This window comes from Lynx rufus, unplaced genomic scaffold, assembly GCF_022079265.1.
Source record: "Lynx rufus isolate CCGP_SWC_20201006 ecotype Redwood Valley unplaced genomic scaffold, mLynRuf1.p SCAF_2, whole genome shotgun sequence".
Taxonomy (NCBI): Eukaryota; Metazoa; Chordata; class Mammalia; order Carnivora; family Felidae; genus Lynx; species Lynx rufus.
This window is the reverse complement of record NW_025814834.1, coordinates 121,507,865-121,526,879: the sequence shown is the minus strand read 5'-3', so window position 1 is coordinate 121,526,879 and position 19,015 is coordinate 121,507,865. Positions and strand designations below refer to the sequence as shown.

At 42.1% G+C, this 19,015-nt stretch overlaps 1 protein-coding gene across 2 annotated transcripts in view; it reads left to right on the top strand.

Moving 5' to 3' along the window:
• The window catches only part of WDR3 (WD repeat domain 3), a 31,533-nt gene that overhangs the window by 174 nt on the left and 12,344 nt on the right, over positions 1 to 19,015 (top strand). Inside the window, exons 1-13 of one of the 2 annotated variants that reach the window (XM_047082495.1) lie at positions 1 to 24; positions 2,538 to 2,739; positions 3,684 to 3,893; positions 6,657 to 6,775; positions 8,865 to 8,943; positions 9,833 to 9,928; positions 10,863 to 10,976; positions 11,183 to 11,284; positions 11,729 to 11,826; positions 12,692 to 12,799; positions 13,319 to 13,549; positions 15,890 to 15,983; positions 17,867 to 17,968. In XM_047082495.1, the coding sequence (XP_046938451.1) occupies positions 2,569 to 2,739; positions 3,684 to 3,893; positions 6,657 to 6,775; positions 8,865 to 8,943; positions 9,833 to 9,928; positions 10,863 to 10,976; positions 11,183 to 11,284; positions 11,729 to 11,826; positions 12,692 to 12,799; positions 13,319 to 13,549; positions 15,890 to 15,983; positions 17,867 to 17,968 (1,524 nt within the window). In that variant the 5' untranslated portion in view covers positions 1 to 24; positions 2,538 to 2,568. The remainder of the gene's footprint in view (positions 25 to 2,537; positions 2,740 to 3,683; positions 3,894 to 6,656; positions 6,776 to 8,864; positions 8,944 to 9,832; positions 9,929 to 10,862; positions 10,977 to 11,182; positions 11,285 to 11,728; positions 11,827 to 12,691; positions 12,800 to 13,318; positions 13,550 to 15,889; positions 15,984 to 17,866; positions 17,969 to 19,015) is intronic. The other variant, XM_047082496.1, reaches the window with a different exon arrangement.

Below are 19,015 nucleotides of genomic sequence, written 5' to 3'. Positions count from 1 at the left end.
GCCCGGATCCTCGTGGAGGCCCAGGTGGGTAAGGTGGGGGCCAGGCGTTCCAACCCCGTTTCTCGCGGTCCTGGCTGAGGCCTTCGGGGCACCAGCCCCAGATGAGGCGGGGGCGTTTGCGGCCGGTTGCTAGGGTGGAGGGGACCCTGAGCGACTGCGAACCTACCGACGTCCCCGGAGGCCACCTGCAATCGCCCGGGGCTGGCGCCTGCGGTAGTAGAGGTGCCGCGAGTCCAGCGGCTCTCCAGAGGATGCTCGGGCAGCATGATCCTTGTGCGGAGCCCCCTCGCTCTGTCCTGACTGAAGACTTGGGTTAGGGACGTCTGACAAGTCTGTCGCAACGTCCCAGCCCTTCAGTGCATCATAGCAGCAACGTATTTTGGGGATCTGCGGCTATACCTGGAAACAGGGATGGTAGGGGTGCGGGGGAAGGTTAGGTCATGACCTCTCTCTAAAAGGCGTCGAGATCTGTGCACGTGAAACACAAATGACCAGTGCCAAGTTGTATGGAAGGTAGTTTGAATACGGAGGCAATTGAAAAGGCTGCGAGGATTGGTCTAGCCTCAGAGGAAGTGGGCCTCAGAGAATAACACCGGTTAAAAAAAATAGGTCATGGACAATGCACGTTTTTCTAGGTGAGAGGAACAACGTGAAGAAAGCAAGACAAGGAAGGAAAGGTGAAGAAAGCAGGACAAGGAAGGAAACCAACTAACCTGATAGGAACCCAGTGGCAAAGCGCTAGAACAGAAAGTATCTTACATCCCTTTGCTTAGTTTCCTTGTCTGTAAAATGGGGGTAAGAATAGTACCGACTTTGAAGGTTATTGTGAAGAATTTTTTATAGGTATATTTACAATACTTTAGATGCTTTTCTAAATGCCTTACATGTATTAACCCTCTTAATTCACTCAATTGTTATTTGTCATTAAACAACCACATATGTTTACTCAGGTGTATTCATTTAATACATCTCTATTTATAAGTGCCCTTTAAGTCTTGGCTGCTATAATAATATTTTTTTATTAATGAGCCAAAGGTTGCTACAAGGTTTTGAGCCTGAATGGCTGGGAGGGTTGTGTGTCTTAGAAAAAGGAACAAATGAGGGGTTCAGGAAGCAAGGTAGGTTTGGTTTTACATATGTTCAAGGAGATGCTGCAAGGTCTTTGAATGGGAATATTTCATAAGTTTTTGGAACTCTGTTATTTGTATTCACATATATGGACAGGAATAGAGATATAGGTGTCCCTGGGCCCAGGCATCCTATATGAAGTCTCCAAGGAAAATACTGTGGAAAGAATTGGTAGATGGCCAAAGACTACCAAGAGGACCAATTCTAGTTAAGGGGCTGGAGAAATAAGAGGAATTGGGGAAGAATTGATCAAATGGCATGGGCTAACAGCATTATCACATTGTTAATAATTCTTTTCTTGATTTTTAACTGGCTTTTGTTGGTTCTTAGGTGAGGAAAAATGAGGCCGCTAAGTGATTACTAAAAGAAAATATTAAAGAGAGCTGGCATTGATTATTTTTCTGTTAAGGTAGGCTGAAGGAGAGTGTAATCAGAAATAGTTTCTGTAGAGTTAAACCAAATGTAGAAACCAGCAACAAAACGCAGCTCCCAGAAAAAGGGTGTAGTTTCTGTTTGGTGTTGTATTTTTTAAGATGCATAGATGTTTGGGGCACTTTTCACTTTGTATCAAGACCAGAGAAGCTTGACTTATCTTCTTCACTTGTATCTTTTGTCAATAACCAGTGTTTCAGGGGCACCTGGGTGGCTCAGTCGGTTGGGCATCCAACTTTGGCTCGGGACGTGGTCTCACGGTTCATGGGTTTGAGCCCCACGTTGGGCTCTCTGCTGACAGCTCAGAGCCTGGAGCCTGCTTTGGATTCTGTGTTTCCCTCCGTCCGTCCCCTGCTCTCTCTGTGTCTTTGTTTCTCAAAAATAAATAAACGTTAAAAAATTAAAAACAAAAACAGAAATCGGCCCTGGGAGGTAAGGTGAATGTGGCTCTCAGCAATCTGTTTTCATAAGACCTCTCGTGATTTGGATATGTACCTGAGTTTGAGAACCACTATGCTAGAGGATAATGTGCCATGAAGTTAAGGATTTTCTTTTACTCAACATCATATCTCTAGTATCTAGTATCTAAAATAGCACTTCTCCAGGTAGTAGGATTATAGTAATTGTTTACTGTAAATATATTCAGACTCTGTCCATCTCAGTGTAAAAACTTTGATGGCGGTTGAATGAACAGAAGTGAATTGTTGAGCTGCCTTGAGGCCATATGTCGGTTATTTGTGAGGTGGGCACGACGAGATGACCAATTTGAAACTTGAGGAATGAGGGCTTACACGTGAGTCAACAGCACATAAAAAAATGAAGATGTCCAGGTATTATGTGAATGATTTATTCAGAGTAAATAAAAGCGAAGAAGCCACAAGTTACATGCTTTAACCACACGATAAACAGTTGGTGTTTGCTGGCCTCACAGAACCCAGACACCCAAGGAACTGAGTTTTCTTTGTTTGCGTGCACAGCTGCCTCACTTGTGGAACCAGACATTACGACATGGGGCTCACGAAGCAGTATCTCCGCTATGTTGCCAGTGCAGTCTTTGGCCTTATTGGCAGCCAAAAAGGTAATATTGTCTTTGTGACGCTTCGTGGTGAAAAAGGACGCTATGTGGCAGTACCAGCCTGCGAACATGTGTTCATCTGGGACTTAAGGAAAGGAGAGAAGGTAAGCCAGAAATCAATGAGGTTGATAACTGATTTATACGTATTTGAGGATGGGGAGGCAGAAGTGGGAGATTTTTGTATGTGTGTGCCCCTGGAAGAGAAGTCTTTCTTTGGGCCTAGGTAGCAAGTAACAGGTTCTATTGTGTTCTTCTGCACTAAATTCTGAAAACCACACCAAACAGCAGTTTACCTCTTAGGTATCTGTTTGTAGTATTTCCAGGTTAAGTAGTTGTCATTATTCCTGACATGTTTGGTTTTCTCTGCCAGTTCTTTATTTTTCAAGTTCTTCTACTTGGCCTCGCAACCAGTTATAAAATAGTAGCCATTTAAAAGGAATATTACTCAGCTATGTTGATCAAGTCTTTTTCTCATGTATACAGATGAGGCCCAAGGTTGTTAAACTAGGTTTTGATACTTTGTGACTGAGTTCCCTAAACCTACCACTTCTGCCAAACCAAATTGAGGCGTTTTGATCTTGTCCACTTACTATGTGACTCCCAAGAGGTTAATACTTTGATGCTTGTTGCCACCCAGAGTTTCTTGGGGATAAACCATACAGCACTCTAGTGGCACACAGATTGACTTCTTTAAGATGGGGCTCAGTTAAAGCGAGGATGTTTTAATAACCCTATATGGAAAGTCATTTGGTGTTAACATAGGATAAGGATTTAGTAATTTATCACTTGGGAAACTTTCGCACATTATTATGCTAATGTAGGGCTTTGGAGAATATAATTTTACCCTTTCTTGAGTGTTTCATTGCCCAGCACAAGTAATAATTCCTCTATTAAAGAACTTGAGATGAATTGTAGAATTTTATTATCATTCATAAGAGTGATCTGGAATTATTGACGTTCTAATTTTATTGTCCCTGATTATTCCCACACTTTTCCTTTGATGACGTGTTTAACTCCTGTACATCGTTTATGATTCTTACAATTGCAGATCCTCATCCTTCAGGGACTTAAACAAGAAGTCACTTGCTTGTGTCCCTCCCCAGATGGGCTGCACTTAGCTGTTGGTTATGAGGATGGGTCTATCCGAATCTTCAGTCTCCTGAGTGGGGAAGGAAATGTGACCTTCAATGGACACAAGGCAGCCATCACTTCCCTGAAGTATGATCAGCTAGGAGGGAGACTGGCTTCTGGGTCCAAGGTGAGACTTTGAATCAGGTGCCCAGATTTTGACTTAGTAAAGGACTATAAGGCTTATGTTGAAGCTGGTTGTTCACAAAAACTGATGGGTGAAACAGTGGGTTTTTGGTGTATAGAACAGTATAGATGGTAGAAATAAAGAGAGAAGGATGAGTATGAATTGGGTGGTTCATTTTATTTCCTATCACGTTCTCTGATAAAAGCCTGTTGGTGTTTTTGGTGTTGTTTTTAATCTTTTTAATGTTTATTTTTGAGAGAGAGAGAGAGAGAGACAGGACAGAGTGTGAATGGGGGAGGGGCAGCGAGAGAGAGAGAGACACAGAATTCGAAGTAGGCTCCAGGCTCTGAGCTGTCAGCACAGAGCCCGACGTGGGGCTGGAACTCATAAACCGTGAGATCATGACCTGAGCCAAAGTCGGATGCTTAACCGACTGAGACACCCAGGCGCCCCAAAAGCCTGTTAAATATAGGAGCAAGATGAGGGTGCCCCAGATAACTATTATATAACATCATTGTGGAAGTGCTACTTAAAACAGTACACTAGGGGAAAAACAGATGAGTCAAGGAGAGACACAGTGGTCATTCTTTGCCATTAAGTCCAATAAAGTCCACAGTCTTCAGTTTAGAAGATGCAATATAAAAGATTGCATTGACAGGGGCACCTGGGTGGCTCAGTCAGTTAAGCGGCCGACTTCGGCTCAGGTCGTGATCTCGCGGTCCGTGAGTTCAAGCCCCGCATCGGGCTCTGTGCTGACAGCTCGGAGCCGGGAGCCTGCTTCTGTTTCTGTGTCTCCCTCTCTCTCTGCCCCTCCCCCATCGCGCTCTGTCTCTCTCTGCCTTTCAAAAATGAATAAATGTTAAAAAAAAAAAATTAAAGAAAAAAAGATTGCATTGACAACAGTAGGTTAAATAACAGAAAAATACTATGAAACCATACTGAAGAATGTAACAGAAGACTTGAATAGAGATACAAACCATGTTGAATGGGAAGACAAAGATGCTACTTTTTTCCAGTTCACTTATATAGATAAAACAATTTAAATAAATAGCTCACAAGTTTTTGTTGTTTTTTGAGAACATGACCAAATTATTTAAAGCATGAATGGAAAACAAATGAATCAAAAACACCAGAAATTTGGGAAAGTTGAATAATAAAACAGGGCTTCAGGTTTGTTTGTTTTTTTTCAGAGTTAGATTTTTTTAGGAGGTTTCAGATACTAAATGCATTATGAAGTCATAATTTAAAATGTGTTAATCTGGCATCAATTCAAAAATAGGTAGATTATTGCAACCAAATGGGAATCCCAGACTCAAATCCACTCTCATGTTTCTAATTAGTATGTTTTAAAGATAATGTTTCCGGTGTGTATAAAAATGATGAATTACTCACAAAATAGTATAGGCAATTGGCTCAGTATGTAGGGGGAAGTTTTGAATTAAAGCTTTACTTTATGCCATATGCAAAATGAGTCACAGATTAGAAACTTAAATAGTAAAGAGTGATATTTTAAGTACACTAGAAGATACACTAGAAGTAAGTATCTGCTACTAAGGTAGAAAGGGACTTTAAGCATGTCAGTAAAGAAAGAAATTACAAAGGAAAAGATCAATAGATTTGAATATTTAGATTTAAAGCATTTGTACATTAAAAAAAAATAGGAAACTTATTGAGAGTAAATCCTGAGTTCTCACAGGGAGAAATTTTTTTTCCTTTTATTTTCTTTGCTTTTTGTTGTATTTGTACGAGAAGATGGGTGTTAGCTGAACCTGTTGCTGTCATGGTGTACATGCACCTCAAGTTTATCCAGTGATGTATGATTGTTATTTCTCAATGAAACTGGAAAAAAAGTTAAAAGACATTGAAAAAGGGGACGTATTTAATATTTTCAGTATAGGAAGGATTAATAGCGTTCATCTCATAATAACTTTACAAACGAGCCAAAGGTAAGACCCTAAGGAGGATGAAAGACGTGACCTAGCAGTTCAAGAGAGGTACAAACGGCCAGCAATCACTGTAGAGCATGTGCAGAATTTCTTGTGAGTATTCAGAAATGCAAATCCAATAAATACTGAGACAGCATTTTTAACTTCTGAAGTTGGCAGTGGTTTTTGAGAAGCTAATAATATCCAGAGCCAAAGGGATGGGAAAACTGGCCTTGTCATTCATATCCCTGGTGGACCTACAGATTGGTGCAAGTTAAAGAGATCACCTTGTCGCGATGAATTGCAAACTTGAAAAATAATACCTTTTAACCCAAGAATTTCCCTTTTTAGTATTCTGATCTGAGGTATATACAAAGATTTCTGTGCAAGAATGTTCATTTCCACATATTTATGATAGAAATTTGGGAACTACCTAAGTAGTTAAAACAAAAAATTTTAAATGGGTTATGGTATATCCTTAGGATTGATTATTATATGATCATTGAAAACGAGAACAGTCTGGAGGGATGTGGAAAAATGGAAATATTTTAAGTGAAAAAAGTTGGGGGGGGTTATAAAATGTTACCAATAACATGATCCCAGTTTTCTAAAAATAACCTGGATGTTGGAGTGGAACATTATAAAACAGCATACCTGCAACAGTGGTTACATCTGGGTGGTGGAATTAACTGGTGTTTATTCCCTCTGTACTTTTTTGTATGCATTTCCAGATTTTCTACAGTTTTCTGTTATATCACCTTTGCAGTAAAAATACTACATCCTATTGTTTCTCAAGGCACTGTGGTAAAGAAAATTCTTCTGTATTATCTGATCCCTTTAGGACACAGATACTATCGTATGGGATGTGATCAATGAAAGTGGCCTCTACCGTCTGAAGGGGCACAAGGACGCCGTGACACAAGCATTGTTTCTACGAGAAAAGAATCTACTAGTTACTAGGTAAAGAAATAACAGTTTCGTTTCCAGTTCTTTCCTATGTGAATGCATCAGAGAGGGTTTCAAAGAGGAAATGTGCCTCATTCCTTCCTCATTTCTCTGCACTCTCCTCAGGCTCATGTGCTCGCTTCCTCCTTTGCCCTCTGCATTCCTCTGTCCTTCCCTCTTTTCCCCAGTGGTATCATAGAACCTATCCAGAGTTGTTTCTAGCATTTTTAAAGTATCTTTTCTGATTTGTTATTGTTATCCCCTGGCATTAGCTTTTCCGTGTTCCTTAAACCTTGACATGCCTTTCATAGACTGAGCTGTCTGCTTTCTAGATCCCTAGAAAGTCAGGAAAGCAGAATGTGGAGCAGTGGGCTGGTGTAAATACCAAGTGCTTGAATTCCTGCCTGCCTTTTGAGAACAGACGTGCTCTATACGTAACCCTTCTGAACATCTCTTAGGTTGAGCCATTTGAAATTTCCGTTTGTGTAGGTCAAACATGATATCCGCCATTTCGTATGGCTCAACCTTCTATAATAATTATTGGTCCTGAGGAATGGCCACCCAGGGAAGTTTGGGATCCTAAGGTTTGCCAGCAGTAACTAGAAGAACTTTAGTAATGACTCAGAAGCAGTTGTGAAGGAGCACTGAATGGCATACCGTTGGTGGGTTAGTTCCTGTGGGATGGCACATTGGTGTATCTTGTTAGATAACACAAGTTCTATGAGAGAACGACTAAGGTTCCACTAGAATTGTACCCTTTATAGCTCAGTGAACAGTTGACCCTTGAACAACAGATTTGAATTGGGCCGGTCCACTTATCCGTGTGTTGTTTCCAATAAATAGAGTACTGTAAATGTGTTTTCTCTTATGATTTCTTAATATTTTCTTTTCTCTAGCCTTGTTGTGAGAATGCATATTACATACAACGTAAGTGTTAAGCAGCTGTTTATGTTATTGGTCAACAGTAGGCTGTATGTAAGTAGTGTTTTGGGGGAGTCAAAGTTGTATGTTGATTTTTGACTCCACTGGGGTGAGGGAGCTGGTGCCCCCTAGCCCCCTCATTGTACAGGGGTCAACTGTTAAAAAAGAAAAAAGGAAATAACACAGTGAGGTGGGATTTTATACGAAAGACTTCATAAATTGGGTTTTTTGTCTTTTGGTTTTTTTCCAGTTTGGTCTTGAAGGAGAATTATTTTGGATTTATATTAGTGAAGAAGCAGGGAAGAGGTGTTTGAGGCAGGAGGAGTAGAGCTCGTTGGCAGGGAGACTCAGAAGCCAATTAACGAGAGGTTTTGAAAATGGTGCTGAAGAATTTGATTTTGATTCTATAGAGAACCTGGAGCTAGTGTAAGTTCAAAAAGTTGTGATTATCTGATAGTAGTTTATTGGATGTAATGAAGGAACGGGAACGGACAAAGAGATCAGATGAAAAGCTATGAAAATAATTCAGGCAGTAGAACTGAAATTCAGGCTTGTGTACAGAAATGAATTCGAAGGAGTGAAGGCCTCACAGAGGCGGCATAGAGACCAGCTGGAAGCGGGAGATGGGGGAGCAGAAGAGATCCGAGGTATTTCTGTGTCAGACAGCTGACAGAAGGAAAAGGTTAATGCTGCCATGCTCGAAATGGTGGGCCACAGGTCCATCACACAGGTGATATGTGCCTCATCACTCTGAATTCAAGGTTATTTTTGTGTTCGCAGGTGCAACGTGGTATTTTGTACCTAATAGCCACATGGAGTTAGATTTTTTTCCTCAAAAAAAGGAGTAGGGGCACCTGGGTGGCTCAGTGGGTTGAGCATCCAACCTTGGCTCAGGTCATGATCTCATGGTCCGTGGGTTCATGCCCCATGTCAGGCTCTGTGCTAATAGCTCAGAGCCTGAAGCCTGCTTCGGATTCTGTGTCTCCCTCTCTCTGACCCTCCCCTGTTCATGCTCTGTCTCTGTCTCAAAAATAAATAAACATTAAAAAAAACTAAAAAAAAAAAAAGAGGAGGAGTAGCATTAGACATGTTGCTGTGTGTATTTTTTTGAAGGCAACAAATGAGTCCTTGATGTCCTGTTTACTGATTTTCCTCATAAAATTTTTCTCGTTTCTTTTTTTAGTGGGAAAGATACCCTGGTGAAATGGTGGGACCTTGACACCCAGCACTGCTTTAAAACGATGGTTGGCCACCGAACCGAGGTACATGTAGGGTCACGGGCCCAGGGAAAGAATGGCAAGGCAGAAAGAAAAGATGGTGTTCTCTCCTGCTTTGTTTTTACTGCTCCCAGTAATCCTTGCATGCTGTCCCGAGAGACAGAGAGGTTGGTGCGGTGGAGGAAGTGCCGGCCGTGGGAGCAGATACAGCTGCTTCGGGATTTAGTAAAGATTGGCCTTGGATAGGTTTTTAACCCACGAATAGGAGTTTCATTGCTTCGAAGTAATGTGTCCACCTTTATGATTGTAGGGGAGTTTAATGACACTGTACAGTGCCTGGTCCGGTGACACGTAAACAGCAAACGTGGCCATTTTAAGAGTCACCTGAACATACATATTTTCAGTGAAGAGCAGGGAGTATTTTAGATCGTTGTATCCTCCTCCATGTTTTGTTCTTACCAGGCTTTCAAAAACATACCTGGAATTAATGATGATGAAAAGCAAATTAGATTCTTTGTTGACTCGCAACAATATTGTTCTTAGATGTTTGAGGCTGAAAATTATACAGTAGACATCAGTGGGGGTACCTTTTATTTGCAAGGCACTACTGAAACAAAGAAGTACCAGACTTAAAATCGTCCTTTGAGTGGATTCTAGTTAGATCGATTTGTGCTGAACAGCCATTATGTAAATTTAAGGGTAGGAAATTACAGAGAAACTTCTAGTTACTGCATGAACAACGGTTCTACCACAGACCACTTTTTCTTTCCAAAGGTGAGAATTTCTTTCAGTATTTTGAAAAGATTACCTTAATATTAGCTTTGTAAATTCCAAAGGGATTTCGCTACAGATAGTATACTTAGACTTTTGGAATGCCACATCATATATCCTGGAATGTCTTAAAAATCCTGTTTGATCTTTTTATACCCTGTAGGTGTGGGGGTTGGTTCTCGTGTCAGAAGAAAAGCGACTCATCACTGGGTCTTCCGACAGTGAACTGAGGGCGTGGGACATAGCCTACCTACAGGAGGTAATTGCTTTTCTGATTATGGGCGGTGCTGTGTTTTAGCAGTGTCATGGGCTCATCGAATTTAGAATCAGATGTAATCATTGAGTTCTTCTCATTGTACTAGAAGGAATTCTATCACTGATAACTTCCAACTCCTAAACAGATATTTTTTTTCTTCATTATTAGTGCCATTGCCCTAATTCATTTGAGCTTGAAGAAAGATAATTTTAAGTTACACCTTCTGGTAATGCTAATCTTTTACTTTGTGGAACTCTTAGCACAAAATTCCTGGACCTTTGGGTGTCCGTGGGTGGACTTAAGAATATGTGTGGCCCTTTCCCCTCGGACAAAAATCTGTGTAAAATTTCCATGTGTTTATAAAAATATATTCTGAGAAGATCTGTTACTTTCTCAGATCCCTAAAGATTTTGTGTGGAAAAAAGTTTATGGACCTCAGATTTAGCTGGAGTTAGATGTGGAGTGTTGTGTTCAGTAGCTGTTCTGGTGGGTTCTACTGCAGTAGTCTAGGCTGTATCTTTGCTTCTTTAAAGGAGAACATATAACCTCTGTAGGTTTTATTGCCTCTGTCGTTCTCGATTCCAGACTTGAATCTTTCCTCCATAATATGGTGGTAGTTCTTTCACCTAAGAAGGTTTTAAAGTTAATGAAGAGTCAGTCACCGTTTTTTTTTTTTTAATTTTAGATTAAGTTAATAACTTATTAGCTATAGTCTGTATATTTCAGAAAGTTATTGGAGATAGGATAGTGAACACTTTTGTTTGCATTTGCTATAGTCAGTTTTTAAAATACTCTAGAATAAACGTCCTACCATTGAAGAGGTTTGATCAAAGAGAACCCGAAATGGAAGTTACCGGTGGCCATGAGGATAGGTTTCTAAGTCATTAGGGCTGAGACACATTATTTCAGCTTTTATTTTCCCATTTTTATAAAACAGATGGATGACCTAGAAGAACCAGAGCTCAAGAAAAGCAGAGGGTCTCCTCCTGGGATACAGGATACACCTGAGCCTCGGGATGGTACCCTGGAGACAGATGAAACTCCTGAGGACGTAATTCTTTTTTCTTTTTGTTTCTAAGCTTCATTTGAATTGAGTCGTGGGAACAATGAGAATTGGAGATTTTTTAATTTAAAAATTTGCAGTTCTCATCATTTCAGGAAATACCTTTGTCACTCGCATTTCTTAGAATCGTATCTTTTCAGAGGTTTGACAGAACTTGCATTTAACCTTCACCTTCTCCTTTGCTTCTTCCGTAGCGCATCCTTACGTGCAGAAAAGCTGGTTCCATCATGCGGGAGGGCAGGGACAGAGTCGTGAACCTTGCCGTAGACAGGACGGGCAGGATTCTAGCTTGCCACGTGAGTACCAGTCGTCAGAGAAAACAATAGGGATGGGCTGTTCCCTCTCAGAGACCGTGCTTGTTTCACATCCAGTGCAGAGACTGCGTTTCCCCCAGTCGTGTTAACAGTTCTGTATGTGCTGCTGTGTAGACTTAGGATCCCTAGCTTCTATTAGCATAACACAGTCATAGTTACTGTGATGGTCCTTATCGTTAGCGAGCATTAGTGTGTGCTTTCTAAGCAGTTTAATGGCATTAGCTTCCTCTTTGGTCTTGAGAGCAATGCTGTGATAGGAAGAGGTATTCCCACTTTACACACGAACCAACAATCCCAGAGAGAGGGAGTTGTCCCAGCTAATACAACCAGTAAGTCCTGAAGGAACATTCTTGTTTAGGTCTTAGTGAGAAAAAGCTACATTACAAATTGCCTTTCCTGGACTCACGTCAACTTTCACCTTTCTAGGGAACCGATTCTGTGCTAGAAGTGTTCTGCATCCTTTCCAAAGCGGAAGTTCAGAAGAAAATGGATAAGAAGATGAAAAAAGCTAGAAAGAAAGCAAAGTTAGTTTTTTTAAAAATATGTACTACTAATAAAATATCTTGGGTGGGCCACATAGCCCTGATAGAAAAACTTCTTTAAGGAAGTGATTACCCTGCTAGCGATTACTGTTAAAAGCTAGAGAAGATTTTGTGTAGCACTGTTAGTCCAAATTTTAAATTTCTGCTCCATGGTACAACTTCATAGTACATTCCTGAGTCTTGAACTCAGAGCCATACAGAACTACAAAAGCTGTACAGATTTCGTAAAAATAGCTTGTAAATGATTTTGTTCTCAGGCTGGCAGGTGTCTTCAGTGACAGCAGCCCATACAGAACGAAGCTGGGTTGCATAATGCTAACAGTGGAGGTCATGAGGAGAAAGACTGTAGCAATGACATTTGGGGGCAAAATAACCTTGGAATAGGTTGTTATAATAACCACAGTAACTGTTTCTTCAATGGTTGAAATTTAGCAAGGCTCAAAGGAAAAGACACCTGACTTGGCAAATTTTTTTGAGACCTCTGGTTTATCTGACATTGTTAGATTGATAGGTACAGGTTAGTGGATCTTGTAAAAAGTTCTGAAGTAAAGAAAGTTTACTAGAAACATATCATTGGGATAGTTTGAATTACAAAGACTTGGCCCAGGAAATTTTATGGGCCGTTGCCTTCAGAATCCATTTATTGAGGGTACCTGTTAAATGGAATAAAACTTTGTATTTATGACACTGTAGTTTACAAAGCACTTCTGCATACACTGTGTTGTCTAATTCTCACGGTAATCCTGTGGTTAAGTGACTCCCAGGATCACACAGAACTTGACTCAAGTAATTGCAAAGATTCTTCTAGAAAAGTAGTAGCATGATAGTCTTTTTCCCCCCTCTCTAGATTAAATTCTTCCAAAGGGGAGGAGGAAGACCTTGAAGTCAATGTTGAAATGACTCTGCAAGATGAAATCCAACGGGTGACTAATATCAAAACTTCTGCCAAAATCAAGTGAGTAAAAATAAAGTATCTGAAGTACTTGAAAGTAGCATTGTAGAAATATTGTGCTACAAAGTTGTATTAGCTTTTTCATGCTATTTGTAAGCAGCCTAGAGGAATTATATATTTGGAGACAGTGATCATGGGATACCTGCCCTCACCATGGGCCAATTATTCATCATCTCATATTTGTTTTATTAGAATAACCTTTTCTATTTGTTTAGTCTTCTTTCCTGCTGCTATTTAGAAAGAAAAACATGTGCCCTATGTTCCAAAAGGATTTAAGGTCACTTAAAAAATTATACACACAAAAGCAAGTTATATGTCGGATTCAGTATCTGAGCCCAGGTTTCTTTGACTTAACAGCCTATGCTCAATGACTGTCCAATTCTCAGAGCACTTTTTGTAAAATTCTTTACAGTTGCTCAAATGTCTTAGGTTGAGGACACGGTGAAGCCGTTCTACTAGAAAACGTTCACCTTGTGAGCGAAGATGGTAGCTAGAACATTTATGAATTATTTTCTCATGCAGATCCTTTGACTTGATTCACTCGCCTCAAGGAGAGTTGAAGGCGGTCTTCCTGCTGCAGAACAACTTGGTGGAGTCCTATTCGCTGAGCCCATCTGCACCTGCTCCTCAGGCTGTGAGGACGAGCAGAATCACCCTCGGGGGTCATCGCAGCGATGTGCGGACTCTGTCTTTCAGCTCAGACAACATTGCTATCCTTTCAGCGGCGGCGGAGTCCGTGAAGATATGGAACAGGTTTGTGAACTGGTGCTCTCCATAGCTTTATCCAGTCGTGTGATTTTCCCTGTGAATTAGGTTTAAGTATGCTTTTTTGTTTTTAAGTTTAGTTATGTATTTTGAGAGAGAGACAGAGCAGCACAGAGCCTGACATGGGGCTTGATCTTACGAACCATGAGATCGTGACCTGAGCCAAGATCAAGAGTCGGACACTCAACTGACTGAGCCATCCAGGCCCCCCAGACTTGAGTACTCTTGATGGTTGGTTGTTAGTCTCTTTAGGCCCTACCTACAGTTCCCTCAGAACGTATTTTAACTGTAGGCGTATGGAGTTTAGAGTGGGAAAAGTTGCCTTTTTAAATTGGTGCCCAAAAAATGCAAGCTTATTCCATGTGTGAAGCTTGTCGCTGTACTTGGCTCGAGGAAAATGCACAAACGTGCTGCCTGTTCCTTCAGTTCTAATAGGCTGTTAGTGCTGCCCAGTGTTTTGACTGCAATTTCTCATTCCTGACTTTCCTAGATGACTATTCTATACCTTTTGTCTCCTCAAACCCCAGACACCCCTAGCACCTATAAGCTAGTGAGCTTGCTTCCTAGTTCACTAAAAAAACGGAATCCTAGAAAACGTTCACATGCTCCCAGCATATCTGCCAACTAGGCTGCATCTACACCCACATAATCCGGCTTCCCTCCTGTTACCATGGTGGCGCTCCTAACCAGAATTCCCCACGACGTTTACCTGAGGTTCTTCCTCTGCTCCCTCGAGCACTGGTCCTCCTCCTCCACCTGTAACGTGCCTGCTCTACCGGATCGTTCCCCTCAGCCTACAGATATGCTCTAATATCTCCCGTCTCAAAAGTAATGCCCCGTTTCCTGCTCAGTCTCTCCAGAGCCAGCCCATCCTCTGGTTTCTTTTCTCCATTCTGTCTCCATTCTCCATTAGGCCTTTCCCCACTGTCTCGCCACAGCAGCTCTTGTCACCTCATCACTGATCTTCATGTTTCTGAATCCCGTGACCCAAGAGCTTCATGTGACACTCTCTCCTTGAATTGATAACTTCCTTGGACTCTCATTACTTCCTCTTCCTCTGCTGGCTGTTCCCTCTGTCTGTGCCGGGTCCTTCTTACCTTTCTGACCTCCAAGTGTCTGACTACTTCCAGGGCAGAGTCTTTGGACCTTTTCTCGGTGTACAGTCACTTTACGCTGCTTTCTCTGTACTCACCATGCATAAATGTTTCTCTAGCTTTAGCCTCTCCCTGAACAGCAGACCCTTACATTTAAGTAAGATGGATGTCTAATTGGGCATGTCAAGGTTTTATGTCCCAAACCATGCTTGTGATCCTGTTTCTCTGACAGCCTACCCACCTGCTCAGGGCCATTCCCCCATCCCCGGCCCCGTTCACTAGCGGGTCCTGTCAGCTCTACTGTCGGGACATGGCCAGCATCTGACCACATGTTATCACCTGTGTGGCCACCACCAGCCCCATCCGCTGTCCTTCCTCCCCGGGGTTGTCGCGATAGCTTCCTGACGGGTCTCCCTGCCGTGTGCCTCACCCTCTGCGGTCTCTCCACACAGCCACCAGAGTGCTCACAAACCTCCCCTCTGACTCCACTCCCGTTCTGCTGCCCTAGAGCTTGCTGGCCTGTTGTCATCCCCTAAACGCAGCAAGAACGTGCCCCTGTGGTGGCGGTTGTGCTCCTGGTCTTTGTGCCTGGAACCATCTTCCCCATTATATACAGGCTTTCTCCCTGTCTTCTCACCAAATGACAGTCCTGCCCTCGACCAGGACGCCCTCCTCCTCCCTTCTGACCAGCATGGTTTCTCCGGGACACCTGCCAGCACTGGATAGGCCAGCATGTGGCTGCCTCGTTCCTAAAGAATGTTCGGGTTTATGAGGTTCAGGACCTCTTTTCTGTTCAACACACTGTTATATTGCCAGCACCTAGAATAGCATTTGGCATTCAGTAAGTTGTTGATTGAAGTGGGCATTTGATGTTTATCTGTTGAATGGATGAATGCTTATGGTCCAGTAAAATGAACTTTACTTGCAGAGATATTAATATGCTAATTCAGCCTATAATCCTCTGGGCTCACGTCTTTATGGTGGCACATCGGGCTCCGTTGAGCCCAGCACATGCTTTTTTATGCCCTGCTGTTACATAATCTCTGTTCTTTAGGATTAGGAGGCCCCTACACAAAAAATAAAGTTAGGTGCCATGTAATTTTTTTCTCTCTTGACTATAATTAGGTTTGAGCCAAAGTCTGTGGCTAGGTGTGTATTGAACGTACGCATTGACCTCTAAGATGGGGAGGCAGGTTTCTTAATGTGTGAGTTCTTTATTCCTTCTTTCCCACAGGGCCACGCTACAGTGCATTCGCACCATGACCTGTGAATACGCGCTTTGCTCGTTCTTCGTACCTGGTGACAGGCAGGTGGTCATAGGAACAAAGGTAAACAGACTTCTCGCACTCTGGAGGCTCTTCTCAATATTCTTAAAGTTGTTTGAGAATTCTGGCTCCTGTTTTTGCACAGAACAGGAATGTATTAGAAATGTATTAGAGCTGGATGATATGTGAAGGTTGGTAGTTGGTTCCCCTTTTTTTTTTGAGGGGTTTTCTTTTTAGTTGTAGGTTCTTTATTTTATAAAAAAAATCAAACCTTACGTTATGAGTAATAAAATTACAATCGCGACCTTGAGATCACTGTCCGTGTTTTGGTGATCGGCCTTTCACGCATCTTTTTATGAGCACCTACGTAGTTGTTTTAAGAAGACTAATGATAAAATATACAAAGTACTTAGTGTCATGCTTGGTAGATGGAAGCATTCAATGGAGACAGACTGACTAGTCCTCATTCCCAGTTGCTAATCAGATTGGAAGATAGACATGCAGGAATGAGCAGACACAGATTTGGGTTCAGATTCTCCCCCTTTTTAGAACAGGTAATTTGGAGCAAGGTCACCAAACTTCTCTTAGTGTGTTACCTTATCTGTATAATAGGATGGTGACACTTGTTTTTTGACAGTGGCTTTTGCACTAGATGGGCCTACGTCTGAGTGCTAGATTTTCCACTTGCTAGCTGTGAGAACTTTGGACATTACTTACTCCTGTAAGTCTTGGTTTTCTCATGTAAAATGGGGTGAATAACCTCCGTCACAGTAGGTAAAGCACTTAGCACAGAAACTGACTCACTAATAACTAATAACTAATAACTAATAAGCAAATAACTAATGACTAAGAGCTGGTAGTAGAGGCACAGGGAGAATAAGGTCATGGAATACTTTAAAACGTGCTTTGCAAGTTATTTGTCATCGTCATCCCCCTAAACCAGGGCTGTGTGCACGTGATCACTTTATTAGAAATCCTGTGTATCACAATGGGTATTTTTTGCCCAGCTAAAAGTGTAAAATAAGCTAGAGAGATTTTAGGGTCAGTGTTGGAATGGACATTAAATTCCAATTAAAAGTTTCTCTCATCTTTCATTCATTCTTTCAACAAACGTCCCTGTATTGTTTTTGTTAGGAAAGCATGTTGTGAGTACCTTCCAAGTCCACCTACCTGTATGACTAAAGTGCAGCCCCCACATCCCAGCCCAGTCTCTGATCATTTAACGTACGTGATCTTATTTAATGCCCACAGCAGCTTAGAGAGGTTGCTGCTATAAGCCCCATTTTGCAGATGAGAAAATGGGCTCTTGGAGGTGAATTCAGCAGTAGTCAGCCCTGGGACCCCAGTCCTTCCACCTTATGCTCTCCGCACCCCCCTTCCCCTACAGAAGCCCATCATAGAGCGGGCTTTGCCGCTGTGTGTGTTCCTCGCTTGGTATTGTGACCGTGGCATATCCCAATTTCTAAACAGGAAGTGTGTCTCATTGTTTTCTAAGCCTTTGCAGTTTATTTTTAAGTCCATTGCCCTCCCTAGCATTGTAGGTAGATTTCTGTTTCTCACTGTCGGTGTACTGGAGAGGAGGAAACCAAAACTAGATGGAGAAATGTGGGTTAAGCCAGATACCATTTAAAATTGCTTTAACTCGAAAGGTTTTTAGGAGCATTTGCTGCTGTGTTTCTCCTGGTTTGCCTCTGGCCATGCTGTGGCCCTTCTGAAGTTGAGGGACCAGTGAAAGTGATGAGCCCAGTACTGTGAGGCCGCAGGCTCTGTCGTTGGGCAGCAGAGCAACCCTGCCAGAGACTGCTCCACGCATCAGTGGCCTCACTCACCATGCGGAACGTGCGCTCCATTCACAAGCAGTTGGCCACATCTAAATTGTGTAGGCATGAATCTTAGAGGGTATGGATGTGCTCATTGGAGCTGTGCTCATTTTGTGTCTTCCACAGACGGGTAAGCTGCAGCTTTATGACCTGGCCTCAGGAAATCTGCTGGAGACAGTAGATGCACACGATGGAGCTCTGTGGTCCTTGTCTCTCTCTCCAGATCAGGTAACTAAGCCAGACATTTGGATCCGGACTTTGTACACTAGCTGCCTTTCCCATTGCTTGCATCAGCGTTTCCTGCTGCCTGCCAAAGATTCTTCAGGATATCTTTAAAGAAAGCCAACTTTTTGTCTAATCATGAGATTTTCTACGTGGTGGCATATCATGTGCCTGATAATACAGATAGCTGTCGTAGCAAGTGAATTCTCGTTCAGCTGCATGACATCAGATTACTTGGCCTCATGATTTTTACCAGTGCTTTGTGCTGCTTCCTAAAAGGAACTATTTCCTTGGGCAACAAAGTGCAGAGGATGCAGTAGACTTTCTGTTTCTCCTTTCAGTCCCTACATCCACGAGGCTAGAAGTCTAGTGTTTGTAGCAAACATATCAGCCCTTTCAAGTCAGTAACAGGGTGCTTCCCTTGTGAGGGGTCACCTTGGAGAACTGTATGCTTATTCTAGTAATGGTGCTGTTGGTCAGCATTTTGAGATGTTTTTTGACAATACTTTAATAAGAGCTTGTGGCCCATTCACTTGAACCTTCTCGATAGTGGCAAACCATCTACTGAAAGTAGCTGTTTTTGGAAAAAACGGAATCTGGAAGTTAGAGCAGGTTACGTCATCTGTGGTCAGAATAAAACAGCATTTAAAGTTTAAATAGTAGTAACATCTAGGATTCTATCTCTCGAAATATTTTTATTTTTTTTAACATTTATTTATTTTTGAGAGAGAGCGTGAGAATGAGTGGGGGAGGGGCAGAGAGAGAGAGGGAGACACAGAATCCGAAGCAGGTTCCAGGCTCTGAGCTGTCAGCACAAAGCCTGATGCAGGGCTTGAACTCACGAACCCTGAGATCATGACCTGAGCCGAAGTTGGACGCTTATTCCAGCCTCTGAGCTGTCAGCACAAAGCCTGATGTGGGGCTCAAACTCACGAACCCTGAGATCATGACCTGAGCTGAAGTTGGACGCTTAACTGACTGAGCCACCCAGTTGCCCCTCTCAAAGTATTTTTATATCCATCTTATCCTTTATTCTTTCATAATGGTTTTAGA